The sequence below is a fragment of the Pomacea canaliculata genome, linkage group LG10 (assembly GCF_003073045.1).
Source record: "Pomacea canaliculata isolate SZHN2017 linkage group LG10, ASM307304v1, whole genome shotgun sequence".
Lineage (NCBI taxonomy): Eukaryota > Metazoa > Mollusca > Gastropoda > Architaenioglossa > Ampullariidae > Pomacea > Pomacea canaliculata.
The window spans coordinates 21,081,989-21,095,084 of NC_037599.1; the positions used below are offsets into that span (position 1 = coordinate 21,081,989).

The 13,096-nt window shown below is 42.6% G+C and overlaps 2 protein-coding genes across 2 annotated transcripts in view; both read right to left on the bottom strand.

Annotated features, from left to right (window-relative positions):
* The window catches only part of LOC112573080 (C-type lectin lectoxin-Lio3-like), a 29,268-nt gene extending 16,343 nt beyond the window's left edge, over nucleotides 1–12,925 (bottom strand). Inside the window, exons 1-4 of the mRNA XM_025253097.1 lie at nucleotides 12,496–12,925; nucleotides 11,165–11,319; nucleotides 10,517–10,635; nucleotides 10,076–10,200 (exon numbers count right to left, since the gene is read on the bottom strand). Of these exons, the coding sequence (XP_025108882.1) occupies nucleotides 10,076–10,200; nucleotides 10,517–10,635; nucleotides 11,165–11,319; nucleotides 12,496–12,553 (457 nt within the window). The 5' untranslated portion in view covers nucleotides 12,554–12,925. The remainder of the gene's footprint in view (nucleotides 1–10,075; nucleotides 10,201–10,516; nucleotides 10,636–11,164; nucleotides 11,320–12,495) is intronic.
* The window catches only part of LOC112573785 (adhesion G protein-coupled receptor L1-like), a 202,258-nt gene that overhangs the window by 37,700 nt on the left and 151,462 nt on the right, over nucleotides 1–13,096 (bottom strand). The window lies entirely within an intron of this gene.

The following is a 13,096-nucleotide window of genomic DNA, read 5'->3' on the forward strand; positions in this document are numbered from 1 at the left end:
TGGCGGGCGGAGTAAACAAGTCTGACTTACTGCACACGAACGCGTGACGTGCCAGACACGTGACCCACCAGCCCTCGATGTTTGCCACAGGATGTTAAACGTCAAAGAAATAAAAGCTGCCAGCATTTAATGGCCCAGCAGTCGCACTCACAAACACGCAATTGTTCGGCGTCAGCATGGGTCTGTATGTCTGGTCCCCATCTCGGGTTACCTCCGGCAACATGTCCACAGTTGTCTGTAGAGGCAAATAATGAAGTCTCGCGACCACACCCGCCTTACACCCCTATACCTGCGCAGTTTGTGTAAATTAGCTTACTATCCTTCTAATTGTAAGATTACATTATTCTCTCACAGTCTCCCACTTAACGCCTATCGTAATTTTCTTTCCATCCTGTAAGACCTGAAGCTATGACTCCAAAAGTGCGAGTAAACCCTCCCTATTAAGACTAACTAAAATCCACCCACATCAGGTCGTTTAGTATAAGTGCGAAATCACCTTAAGGTGGAAGCACTTTTCCAGTTCAAAGTCAACATTGACATAGTTTAAAATTTATTATTCGACACAGGAGGGTGGGGGAAGAACCCGTGAGTTGCACATGATAAAACTGATTCATGCGAGTCAGGATCTTTATCTAGTTTAACCTTTGTCTGGTCGTGACACACTAAGTGATGCTGCGTGCAGCGGTCACGTGACATGGACGGAAAAGTGAGTAGGTGGGAATTGTCTTCACAACCTCAGACACAACTCTGTTGTGGTCAAGGACAAAAATGAAGTATTTCTTTTCTTACAATCTATTGCGTACCATTAACTTCAAATAAAAACATAATCTTCTAGACATGCACACCAACACCAAGAAACTTGAAAAATAATTTGTTTGGAGTTCTGAGGGTCCTTGGACCTTGCTGGAGGGTCGATTTTGAAAGCCATGCTTCACGTCTGTCAAGATGACAAATCTGAAAGCCGATGTTCGTAAACAAGAACAGCTCAGAGCAGGTCGCCGACGAAGGGATGTTCCCACCATCACTGCTTCCAGCAACAGCCACGCTCGTATTTTTGAGGGCGGGGTTCTAAATTACGAAACCGTTGGTGTGACGGTGGAGGCAGGTCAGTGAAGGTGGCGAGATGAGGTCAGCTCATGCGAGCAGGAAGTGCAGGTCACATGTGCAGTCCGTCACGCGCCATTGCACCGTCTCGGTGTTTCATTGCCGTGGGGCAACGAATGAAAACGGAGAATAAATTATTCCTAGTGTGACATGCTAGGTGCCACAACGGGTTTGCGTGTGAAATTGTAAAAATAAAACAAAACAACCCAAACCCCAAACCCTAGTTCCAGCCAGGGAAAGCAATGTTTCCAAGCTGCATCTGACACACTTCACTGCACGTGTTGAAGCATCCAACACTTCAGGAAGCACGCATGCGCGGGTGTGGGAACGCTACAGACGACGTACTAGGCGCGTAAAGATGTCACGTGACTTTGAAGTTCTGCCATAGAATCCTGCACTGGCGCGACCCACGAAGGCAATGTTGTTTTGAGGTTTCTCCTTGGAAACCTTGGAGGCAAAAATTAAAGCAACAGCTGTCACTACCTTCCAGTGAAACAGCTGTGCTGGCATAGAACAGGAAAACAGACAAGTGACTATAGTAAAGCAAGAAAAAATATAAGAAAGTAGAAGTGACGAAAAGGAAGAGCAGACACACGGGGGAAGTGCTAAAATGAAGTCAGCTGAAGAAGAAAAAGAAACTGGTAGCTTTTGCTTATCAGGTTTGTTTTGAAAGGTTTATAGCATGACTGATAGGGTATTACAATATTGTGACAACATGAAAAATAAATACGGTGGGTCACTTACACTACATCTCCTTCCTTTCTTCTCATGAGCAAAGAGAGGAAGAAAGGCTTCTGTTCGAGCAAAAATATATCACGTGTTGTTTTGAAACTGAAGCTTTAGGAAATGGCCAATCTGGTAATCTTAAACCGATTTTCCGCAATACACAAGTACTAGCAGTGTTTCTGTGCTTTTTTGCGGGTGTTAGCAGTTAGTACACGATATTTTGTGACGAACATCACCAGGGAATACCACATCCACCTTATGTCAGCCATTATCCTCCACTGCCTCGTTTCCCTCCATTCATCACGCCCCGGTCTTCCATTCACTTTGAGAAGAAAACGAGATTACAAGACGAAATTCATCAGCCGCAATTAACACCGAAGTCTAAACAAAGGCAGGTTGTGTTGCTGTGTACGCCAATGACAAAATAAAAACTTTGTTCATCCTGCGAGAGCCAGAAGCTCGCTTCGTGAAGACAGGAAGTGGGAGAGCGCATGCTCAGGATTGTTTCAGCAGGAGGAGGTCGACTGGAGCGACGCACAAGTAAATGATTTTTAAAATAACAACGACTAATTCCAGCATCCCCTTCCTTCAAAAAGATCCCACATTCTGGAAAACTCCGAAAAAAACCTGCTGAACATGCGTGGTCAAAGTGGAGTTTGCAAATGGAACGAAAAGACCGAGCAATTTCCGTTAGACGGTCCGGTCAGATTGTCAGAAGTAACTTTCAGGATGATGTGAAACTTGAAACCCACTTGAGTCATCGTGGGTGACAAAGGGCTTTGTGCAACTTGTTATCGACATCATCGATCGACATCTCGGACGCCGACAACGGTGTCTGTGTTGCAGGCGGCCGCCTCCTCGTATGCGATCTGAACAGATTCTGTATTTCTGTAAATAGCGAGAGGTCATAGGTTTATAGGTTATATGTTAGGGTAAAGGTTCTTGGCCAAGCTAGTTTTGTTTGTCACAACCATGCTGACCATGCTGGCCAAGTTCCAGCAGGTTAAGAAAGGTCTAGATAATTGTCTGCGATAACAGCTGACCTGTTTCCCGGTGAAGTAGAAAGGTTAACGATTGTCGACAAAGAGAAAGTTCAGAGGTCAAACCACCGTTGCAGATAGCTATTTATTTAATTTTTGCTTTCCCATGGTAGTTGAAATGGAGAATGTGTGTGTAGCTGGTGATGAAACTCTTGCTGCCTTATCTTCTAGTGTTCTAACAGCATCAGAGGTTACTGTATCTGCGGTGTTTTGTCAGTTTTTATTGCACGAGTTCTCACTGATGATGAACGTGTGACTATGATGACGGCGTTACTATTAATAGAACAAAGAGGAAAAGTGTCCGTTGAGGAGAAAGAATAACGGGGATGAGAAATGAAAGAGTAATGAGAACTGATCAACGTTCGATCTTCAAAAAGATCACATGGCGTTTTCCAGTTCCAGCACAAACAAGTTTTTGTAAACAGACATCTTCCCTATCCACTCCCTTGACTGCATGACTTCGGCAGGTGCTGGTGCTTTGACATGGAAGATAATTAAAATCCTGCACTTCGCACTCTGCACACACACCCCTCCAGCTCTCCTTTCTTCCCCCTCTGCATGCTGTTTCCATCAGCGCCATCTTGCCAATGACGGTGGAGCGAAAGGCGCGTGCATGTAAAAAAAAGGTTTTCTCGATTATTTTCTAATCTCATTGAATTTTTCGGCGCTACTTCTTTATCTGGACAGTTTAATTCCATGGTTTTCCCGATGGACCACATCATGCAGTCATAACTCAGCCCATCTCTCGAAGGGGGTACCAGCCGGCGACTACCTTTAATCAAGGGCGCATGCAGGCGCAGAGCGTGCACGGGGGGAGCCTCATTAACGGCTGCAGTAACATGTGCCACCGCCTCTCAGTGCTGCAACCTCTGCTGCCAACCTCTTGGCGCCAAAAGTTCGGTGTGTGCTGCGACAGCATCAATTATTGAATAGAAGTACACTCGCTGCTCAAAGTCCTGAGTCACACGACCCTGACCACCCGGCGCCATCACTGGCCGGTCCCACCCACAACAGACCACGTCTGCAGGACTTCCGTCAGACGACACATCGTTAAAAAATGATGAAACACACACGAACCTTAAAGATAAAAAGAGTCATCAGAAGACAAAAAGATGCTTACTATGTCAACCTTTTACTAAAGTTTTATTGAACGAAGAGGAGGCTGGGTTAGAGAGAGAACGTGGAGTAGACAGAAGCGTCCATGTTCATGAAAATATTAATATGAGCGGAGAGCCTGGAAACATGGGAATGATGCTGAGACTGCAAGATACAGGACAATGCAAGAAGCCTGCAGGCCAGACGTGTGTACAATGTCTGCACCAGTCTGGTGGGCCAGTACAGTATCTGCCAGTACCCTTCTCTCCACTGCCATTATGAAGTACTCAGAGATTACTTACTAGACACCAGCAACATTTTTCTTACAATGCCAATAGTATATTCTTGACGGCTGAGAAAAATCACAGATACAGTACACACATCATTGCAGAACTCCACCCAGACGGATGCTCATGTCCACTGCAATACATTATTGACAGTACAGCGTACACAGCCAACAGTTTCTCACAAGTTAAATTACACAAGTTTTGTAACAATAAGGATTAATTTTTTCTGGGTCCAACATTAACTCATTTCTTTCAGTCCTCATGATTACTCACCGACAGAAGGCAGGACTATGGCAGCTGTTGCCAGGGTCACCAGAGCCAGCATCTTGCTGGACCAGCTGTGGCGAGTGTATTATCCAGATGGCACAAAGACGTCGGAAAATGAAATTAGATAAATCAGAGGCCTGTCGCAGCAGCCTTCGGCCGATCCCCTCAGTTTGTTCACAACACAGAGAATGATCGAAGTCAAAATTCACAGAAATAATGTAAAGAATAAACGAGCCTCCAGTCGCCGAGTCTCCACTGAGTGTCGTTAGTTAATTACTCTCCGTGTACTCCAAGCTGGTAACAAACACCAGTCTAGTCACTAGATTATGGCAGGACTCAGGAAAAGCACTCCTGTCGGCGGATGAAGCCTCGCCTCGTGAGTTCAGTGGCCTGACCGACACAACCCGCCGCCTGTATGGTGTTTGAAGTCTTCTCATTGGCCCGATGAACCAGCCCCGCGCGCGCGTCCAACTGTAGCACGCCGGCCGCCTTCACAAAAGACTGGTTCAGTGGCTTTGTCGAGGTTATGTCGATCAACAGGGGAAGAAGAGGAAGGATATATATATATATGTATATAAAATATAGTTTATTTTAAGAAACTTGTTCGTAATGATTTGCGCGTGTATCAGTCGTACACGACTGCACAAACTCTGGTGTGTAGATTTTAATTGATTGTTTTCTATTCAATGCTTTATTTTATGCACATGAATGAATTATATATTGACATACATGCAGTCATTTCTTCTCAGTCTCTTCTTTGAAAGCGAACACTGCGGGTAGGTTCGATTATCACGAAATAAAAAAAATGAAAATAACATCATATGGTACAATAAATAATATTGTCTGATATTAAGCAACATCGCAGCCAAGTGAATTCTAATTCTTCCATACTGTCTCACACACACACACAGACACACACTTCAAACTTCCGCTGTATTTAGTGTAAGCTCGAAGGGTAGGTTAAACATACATCACAACATTCAGCATTAGTCTTATCCAGAACTTTGACACAAGAAATAATTACACGTGCGCGCGTGAGAGCAGCTCTCAATGCCGTCTGTAAAATTGTGAAAGGCCTTCTTGACGAAACGCTCATGCTGGAAACATTATCTGCCATTCCTCTAATTGCTCTTAACGGGAAAAAATCTCGGCGATAAGACCAGTCGATAACAACGGCCGTTGCAAAGTCCGAGACGAGGCGAGGTGAATACGAGATTTCAATGACAGGCATTGAGCATGCGCGGTAGCTGCAGCAGTCATCGTACAACAGCAGCAGCAGCAGCTGCAGTCGCAGACACTAATAGTTACACTGGGGCTGACGGGAATTGGTGGGCGCGCTGGACTGAGTAGGGGTGGATTAATTACAAGAAGTAGAAGCACCGAAGAAGCATCAACAACAACAAGAATTTTTTTAGCGCAAAAATGCTAGCATCTATGAAAAATGTTTTTTTGAGTACAATAATACGAAATTATAATTTGAGATTAGCCATTCTTTATTTTCCAGAGCTGTCTACTAACAAATGAATATCCATGGTTTCTGGGGCAATATTTTTTCAAATAACAGATCGTCAAGTGTGGAGTGAGAACTATTCAGCTGTTCTTGGCTGTTACTTCTCCCTCCCTCTTCCAGAAGACCTCAAACTGTTCTTGTGCTGACGCACGCTATTACGTATTCGTGCACCAAAGGTCATCTGGGTTCGCTCGCCTCGTGTCAGCTCTGCACAGACCGGAAAAATTGACCGGAAGCCGGCGCACGCCTGTGGCGCTTGAAGCGGAAGTTTAACAACACTTGGTGACGGCTCTGGCAGCAGCAGCAGCGGCCACCTTCCATCTTACGACACCTCCATCATGCCCCACACCACCGCAACCACGGCTTCCCTTCTTGTGAAATACGATCAGCTTCCAGAAACGTAGTGAGTGCAAAGTGTTTAAAGTGTCACAAAGATTTCTTTTTAGTCGCGAAAGCATTTCTGTGGGTGGTGAGTGCTTCCTAGGGAAATAGGAAGTGAAAGGACTAAATGGTCAGAGAGAGAGAGAATGACGGTGTTAATTTATTAGTCACGAGAATTGAAGAATACTCAAAACATTCATATTTTCTTTTACATATAACCCTTGCCAAAAAGTGCAGCTTAATAGAAAAAAAAAGAAAGAAAGAAAGAGAAAGAACAAACACGAAATGAAGTTTTCTTGGACTTGAAATCATCTGAACCAAAAATTAAAAAAAAAAATGCATCGGGGCAGATTCTGATAGCCAGAAACTCCGGCAGAAGGACTCAGAGCAGTAATATTTAATTAAGAAGCATGATACTGCACCAAAGTTTACAAGCAAATCTCGAAGGATCGAGAGTTGCGGTGGCCAATCGTTAGTCCGTTAGATAACTTACCCTACAACATCTACAGCATCCCTACATCTTATCTAAGGTTTTTATCCCGCTCTACAGTTGCAGAAATGAGTCGGCAGAGATATTTCATGTCGTTGTCGTGCATAGACAGCAAAGGACGAGAACCCGTGTACCCGTGACGTCATCAATTCCGTTGTCGAGGAGGAAACGTGGCGACTGCAAAATAACTGCCGGCTTAGGGCGTAGCCGCAGTCTTAGATGCAATCCTCTTAGGAAAATCAAGGATAATGACAATTGTATGGTTGCAAATTAATCTAGGTTTATACAGTTTTAGATTATCATCAGGGAGAGGTTTGTGCAATCTCACACCGAGGCTGTCAAAAGTAGAGAAAGTATGAAAGTATCATTATTTTAACGTGCAGTATTTATGTAACAAATTTTGTTGGAAGGCGCGATTCAGTTTTCTTCAGGCGATATCACCTTGGGTAGGCCTCAAACTGCACGGTAATTTCCGGTGGTTGAGGTGACCGTCAGCCCAACAGGAGTTTCATTCTCTCTGGAGACATCTACCCGAGTTCTTCGCCATCTCAGAAAAAAAAAACAACAAAAACCACAAATAAACCCACTGGGAGATCACTCGTCAGCGGGTGGGGCGTAACTCAGTTTCGTCGACGCCTCGCGACCTTCCACTGACGGCGGAATGAGAAGTTCGAGTCCATGTCCCTCTGTAAGAAGAATGACTATTTGTGGAAGCTAGCAAGGACCCTCAGGTTCAGCCCTGACCCCTTGTTACACACGACAGCATATTAACGAGAATTATCAGTTGCAAGGAAAGTTGCTCAAGGAAGAGAATGGATGTATGTAAATGTTTTGTGAATAAATATTATTTAATTTACTGGACCGTTCGATTAAAGACACATTGAGTTGAAACCAAGGATGTTTATAACTCTGATTCCCCATTTGAGGGTAAAAACTTGCTTCTATTGTATCTGGTGCTTTACATTTACATTATCTGCCATTTACTCCACAACCCTGAATAGCCCAGCTTGCCGCCTTGAGTTTTTCCTTCTGTGTGTCTGATGTGGTTTCAATGTGTTTTGAATGTAAACAGGAGTTGAATACTGTTAAAAGGGTGTGGATCACCACGCCAACTATCCTTCATTCAGACAATTAATAACATCATGATATGGACACTAAAAGGAAATCGTTTGGAAAGAGTTCCCTCGTGTGAGTGAAATTTAATGGCACTTTGTTTGATGACAGACTGAGATTGAGACTATGGGTCAGGTGTCTAGTTCTCAACTAGACCGTCATTCACTCGAGTGATGGTGCCAGTCACAGAAGTCAATATCGAGAACAAAGTTCATGCCTGTGTCTCCTACATATTCTAGAGCGTTGGGCATGCTTCAGTTAGACTAGGAAGCCTGCTCAACTCGTGACTCTTGTGTTGCAGTATGTACAAGCCTCCAGACTCCATGGGGTTGGAGCACGAAATCGCTCGGGACTGTGATGCTTTCTACCTTTTGTGTCCACCCTCAATATGAATACCTAATAGAAAAGGGAATAAATTATAGAGGCAGGTGAAAGGGAGGTCTAGCATACGTGAGCTCTGTGGCTGGTCCTATGAGATTTCAGTTGTTGTTAGTGTTGCGCATTGAGGTGACAGACAACAGCCTACACGCAGGCGGCATGACGTCATGTATGGGCGGGCCAACTTGTTAAAGGGAAGGAAGCGTGAATACCACAACCAAATAAGTTTACAAAAGTTGTGTCCCTTAGAACCCCCTTCAGCTTCCATGAAGAGCTCAGACGTGGTCATCTTAACATTTTTTGCGTAACGGTGCTGTAGAATTTATTACTTTCATTTCTGTTGCTCACGTGTGGAATATATTTTCGTAAAATATGCTGTTGCACGATGAACGTTACTACAATTATTACAATATCATCTTCTTAGAAATCTTTAAACACGGACATGAACATGACAACACACGCTTTTTCCGGTGTAAGGAAGTGTGTAGATCAGGGGTCTCAAACACGCGGCCCGCGGGCCGTATGCGGCCCGTGAAACATTTTTGTGCGGCCCGCGGTCACGTCCGCGGTGTATATGTATGTTGTATGTTGTGCTTGGTGTTTTTTATGGGAACTACAGTTTCTGCTTTTTTATTAGTGACAGAGACAACGTCAACTTATTTTAATAAACTAAACTGCCTGTGCATGTAATAAACTACACTAAATGTAATTAATAATTATAAAAACTTTATTTACATTTAACTGCAGTGACAGTAGTGTTCGTAAAATTTAATGAAAAAACATTTTCTTTTCGTGGTGCGGCCCGCTGACTGGCTGTTACTTTCCACTGCGGCCCACATGCTAATATGAGTTTGAGACCCCTGGTGTAGATGAAGGCGTGTCCTCATTCTTGTGGTCTAAAATGAATTTCATGCAATATGAGGAGAGTAGGAAAATAAAACCTAGGTCAATAGAGCAAGAAAACGAAGCTTCATTTCATCGCCACAAACTTGCTCTGCTGTGAGGAAAAGTTTGCTACAGAGATCAAGCTGTTTCATGGGTCAGAGAAACAGAAAAGACAGACAGAATTAATAAAGGCCGGAAATATGGAACAGAAAGAAATGTTCAGAAAGAATGCATGGATTATATATACTTATAGATGACATAAAGAATCAAAGAAGTATAGATTATGCATAATCAATGATGAAATAAAGGATCAGAAGGTAAGTATATTAATAGTAGCAGGACTTTTGTAGCGCTTTTCCCCACATGGAGGCGAGATCAATGGGCCTTACAAGGGGCTTAATTAAGAATGACGTAAAGAATTAAGAAGACGGCATAATTAAAGTTGACATAATGGATTAAAAAATAAGTATGCATTATGCATAACCATAGATGACAGGATTATAAAGTGATGTGTAGATTACGCATAGTTCTTGATGTCAGAATGCTGACTAGATAACTCGCAGTCTGGTTCGCTCTTGAAAGGAAATGAACTGCAGGTGTTTCTGATTGCTGAAAGTATTATTTTTTTGTAATATGGATGAAATGGAAATGATATTTTATTCTATGAATAATTGCCGTGCTGTATCCTGAGTAATTTTTGTATTTATTACTCTCTCTACGGCTTATTGTCAGCTGCATTTAGCAAGTGGCTGCATGCTCACAATGTCTACGATTTAGTTATAAAGATTTTGCCACTTACTTGAAAATTTGACACAGATGAAGTTGTTGTTTCGGTTACACTGAGCATCGTTCAACGTGCCATTAATGGTAATCTCTGCACAGTCCTCCTTGTGTCTGTAGTTAGGCTCACCTTTTCCCCACAACCTTCATTACACGTAGACAAAAAATTGTGTTGGATAAATGACGACTGAGTATGAAAGACTAAATTAAGCTGACAAAGACGACATTATCACTGTTGTATAATGAACCTTAAATTAATAAATAAGAAAAGCCTGAATCAGTGACTCTTTCGTCATTTCAAAAGCGTTTTCTAACGACATGAAAATGTTATAAGTTGTATCTGTTTTTCTCTTGCGTTGTCTCAAGTTAGAGCTGAAAAGCAAACTGCACAGAAATTTGCTTTAATTATTGTAAATCTTCAAACATTAAACATTTAATAAAAGATATATTGACAACTTACTGATTGAGAAAGGAAATCCTCGCATCTAAATCAATCACAGTTTCGTTTTCGATTCTTTTGTGCCAACCTGTCCACCAGCTGCTTTGCTTTTTGTGACTCATTTCCTTTGTAACTCGCTCCTTTAATAAACCATTAGAGACGACTTTAGACTGTTAAATTTGTGCCATGTCTTTTCCAAATATATAAATCTCGCTTAATACATCGTTTCTCTCCCTAAAATAGAACCTATTCCTCTATTCTTTCAATCCTTCCCATTCTAACGCCATGCACTCTATCTTTAAACAAGTAAACGGAATATATGAGCAAACTCTGCAGTCTCTGTTTCTATATTTCAATAAAGAAATTCGCGTGTACAGGGAAAGAAGGAAGACGGAAAGTTTAGCAATAGACGCACATGTCACACTATCGTCTCACAGTTATCATCACTCCTGTCACTGCACGTTACCGTCTGCCACACTGGTGATAAGCAAGGCAAATAAAGTCAACATTTTTCCGCGCCATCATACGAATGGCTTGCTTAGAAAACAGCTTTCAAAACGTTAATTAAATTATGTTTAAGAACATGGAAGAAGAAAGGAATGGAAATATAAAAGTCTGCTCACTAATAAAAGTCTTAAAAGCACACAAAGAGGATATCTGGTAACCTACCAGTCCTGGCGTGGCGTTCACAGACAGAAGGTTGCCATCCATTTCTTCACAGTACGTCTGAGCAGCTGACCAGCTCTTGGGTTCCGTGAAAAGCTTGAAGCAGGTGGTAGTAAAAGTATTCCAGCCTGGATCACACCAATCTTCTTGCGCTGCGCCTGTCAAGGAAACCACAGCTAATAAGGCTAGGGTATGATGTCCCATACGTTTAATTGCGTTCATGTGTTCAAGAATGAGTGTGTAACAGCGCAAATAATGTGAGAGAGAGAGAGCCAGGAAACAAAATTATATTTTGGGACCCCTTGTGCTGCTATGGTATCACAAAAGTTGTTAAAGAGTCTACAAACTCTAGGAAAAGGAGGATGTTGTTGACATTTCGCGGTTGTAAGCCGGATGAGGTTACTTTACGAAGTACTTCCTAGTCGGCTACAGATGTTACAAGTTGCTCTTTTCGAAAGATGTCAGTTGTAGCTTGTTCGTTTTCATTTTCTTCTCATTTCTGATACCGTAAAGGATGAATAATTTGATGTTATTTTATTATTTATTTCGCGATAATCAGACCTACCCGCAGTGTTTAGAATATAATCAGCTGTTCGCTTTCATAGAAAAGACTGAGAAAGAATGAGTTTAAGTATGTAAATATATAGTTCACCAATGTTTACAAAATAAAGTATTGAATGGAAAACACATTAATTACACACCAGAGTTTGTGCAGTCGTGTAAGACTGATACACGCGCACGTCATTATTGACAATTTTTGTTTAAATAGTTTTATCTGGACTTTCTCCCTTTTGTAATAATAATAATGATGATGTTGTAAGGCGTCGTATCCCACCAACAAACGCGGACTCAAAGAGGTAAGACAGTTGAAGTCGCATGAGCACACATTTATCGCTGTCTCTCTCACATAGTGAGTAGAAAAAACTGAAGTACCCAGAGAAAAACCACCGATGGTCAGCCCTGTAAACAGTAGTCACATCCAGAAAGAGATATGTCAGCCGAGATACGAACTCAGGACATCCTAATTCCCATGGTGACGGGCATTTTTAACTAACCACTGCGCCACCAAGCACCCCAATTGTACATACGTCATCTAACGTACAAGTGGCGGGGGGCTGCGTCTGTTCACATGTACTCATTCATTTGTGTGCAGGCGTGATTGATACATATTCATCTGCAAGTGTGTGCGTGTTTGGGGAATAGGGTATGCAATCGTTTGAGTTTGTATGTGTACGGTACAAATAAACAAACTAAAAATAAGCACAGTCACAAAACGTGGCGAACAAGCAACATGCTTGACGCAGGCTGAAGGTATGCCAAGAGTCTGTACTCACCCCCTGGATACAAAATCAGCAGAGCGGCAGCTGTTGCCATGGTTACCATGCTCAGCATCTTGAACTGATCTTTACACACTACTCTATCCCTACAGAACAATGGCAACAATCTGCCCACACACACTCATGAGTGAGAAATCTTTCTGTTAGCAAGTCCGCAGCGTGACAAGCACCTCAGACGATATCTCCGAATCTTGGATTAAAAAAAAAAAAAAAAAGTTCGTATCCTCGGTAATTGCACAGAGACGATCTATTTTGCCACGAGTAACTGTTTTAAACTGTTAAGACACCAAGGAAAAACCTGCCACCAAATATTTGTTCAATTTTCCCCACTGTGGAGAATCAGCTGCTGTTAGTTGCCGCTCCCTGGCTGGTCACGTGGTCTACGAGTGTTAGTCACTGCTTATCATTGTGAGCACACTTCCTGATGTGTAGACAAGCTTTTCCAGGGGATGGGAAACTCCACCTACTTGCCGTCACTGTCAGTGGTGTGCAGGGGGCGCGTGCTGGCTGTTTTATATCTTGAAGGTGCTAGCAGGAGATTACGACCACGACACTTTAAAACTGAATTCTGTTGATATGTTGCAATTTAGTGCGGCGT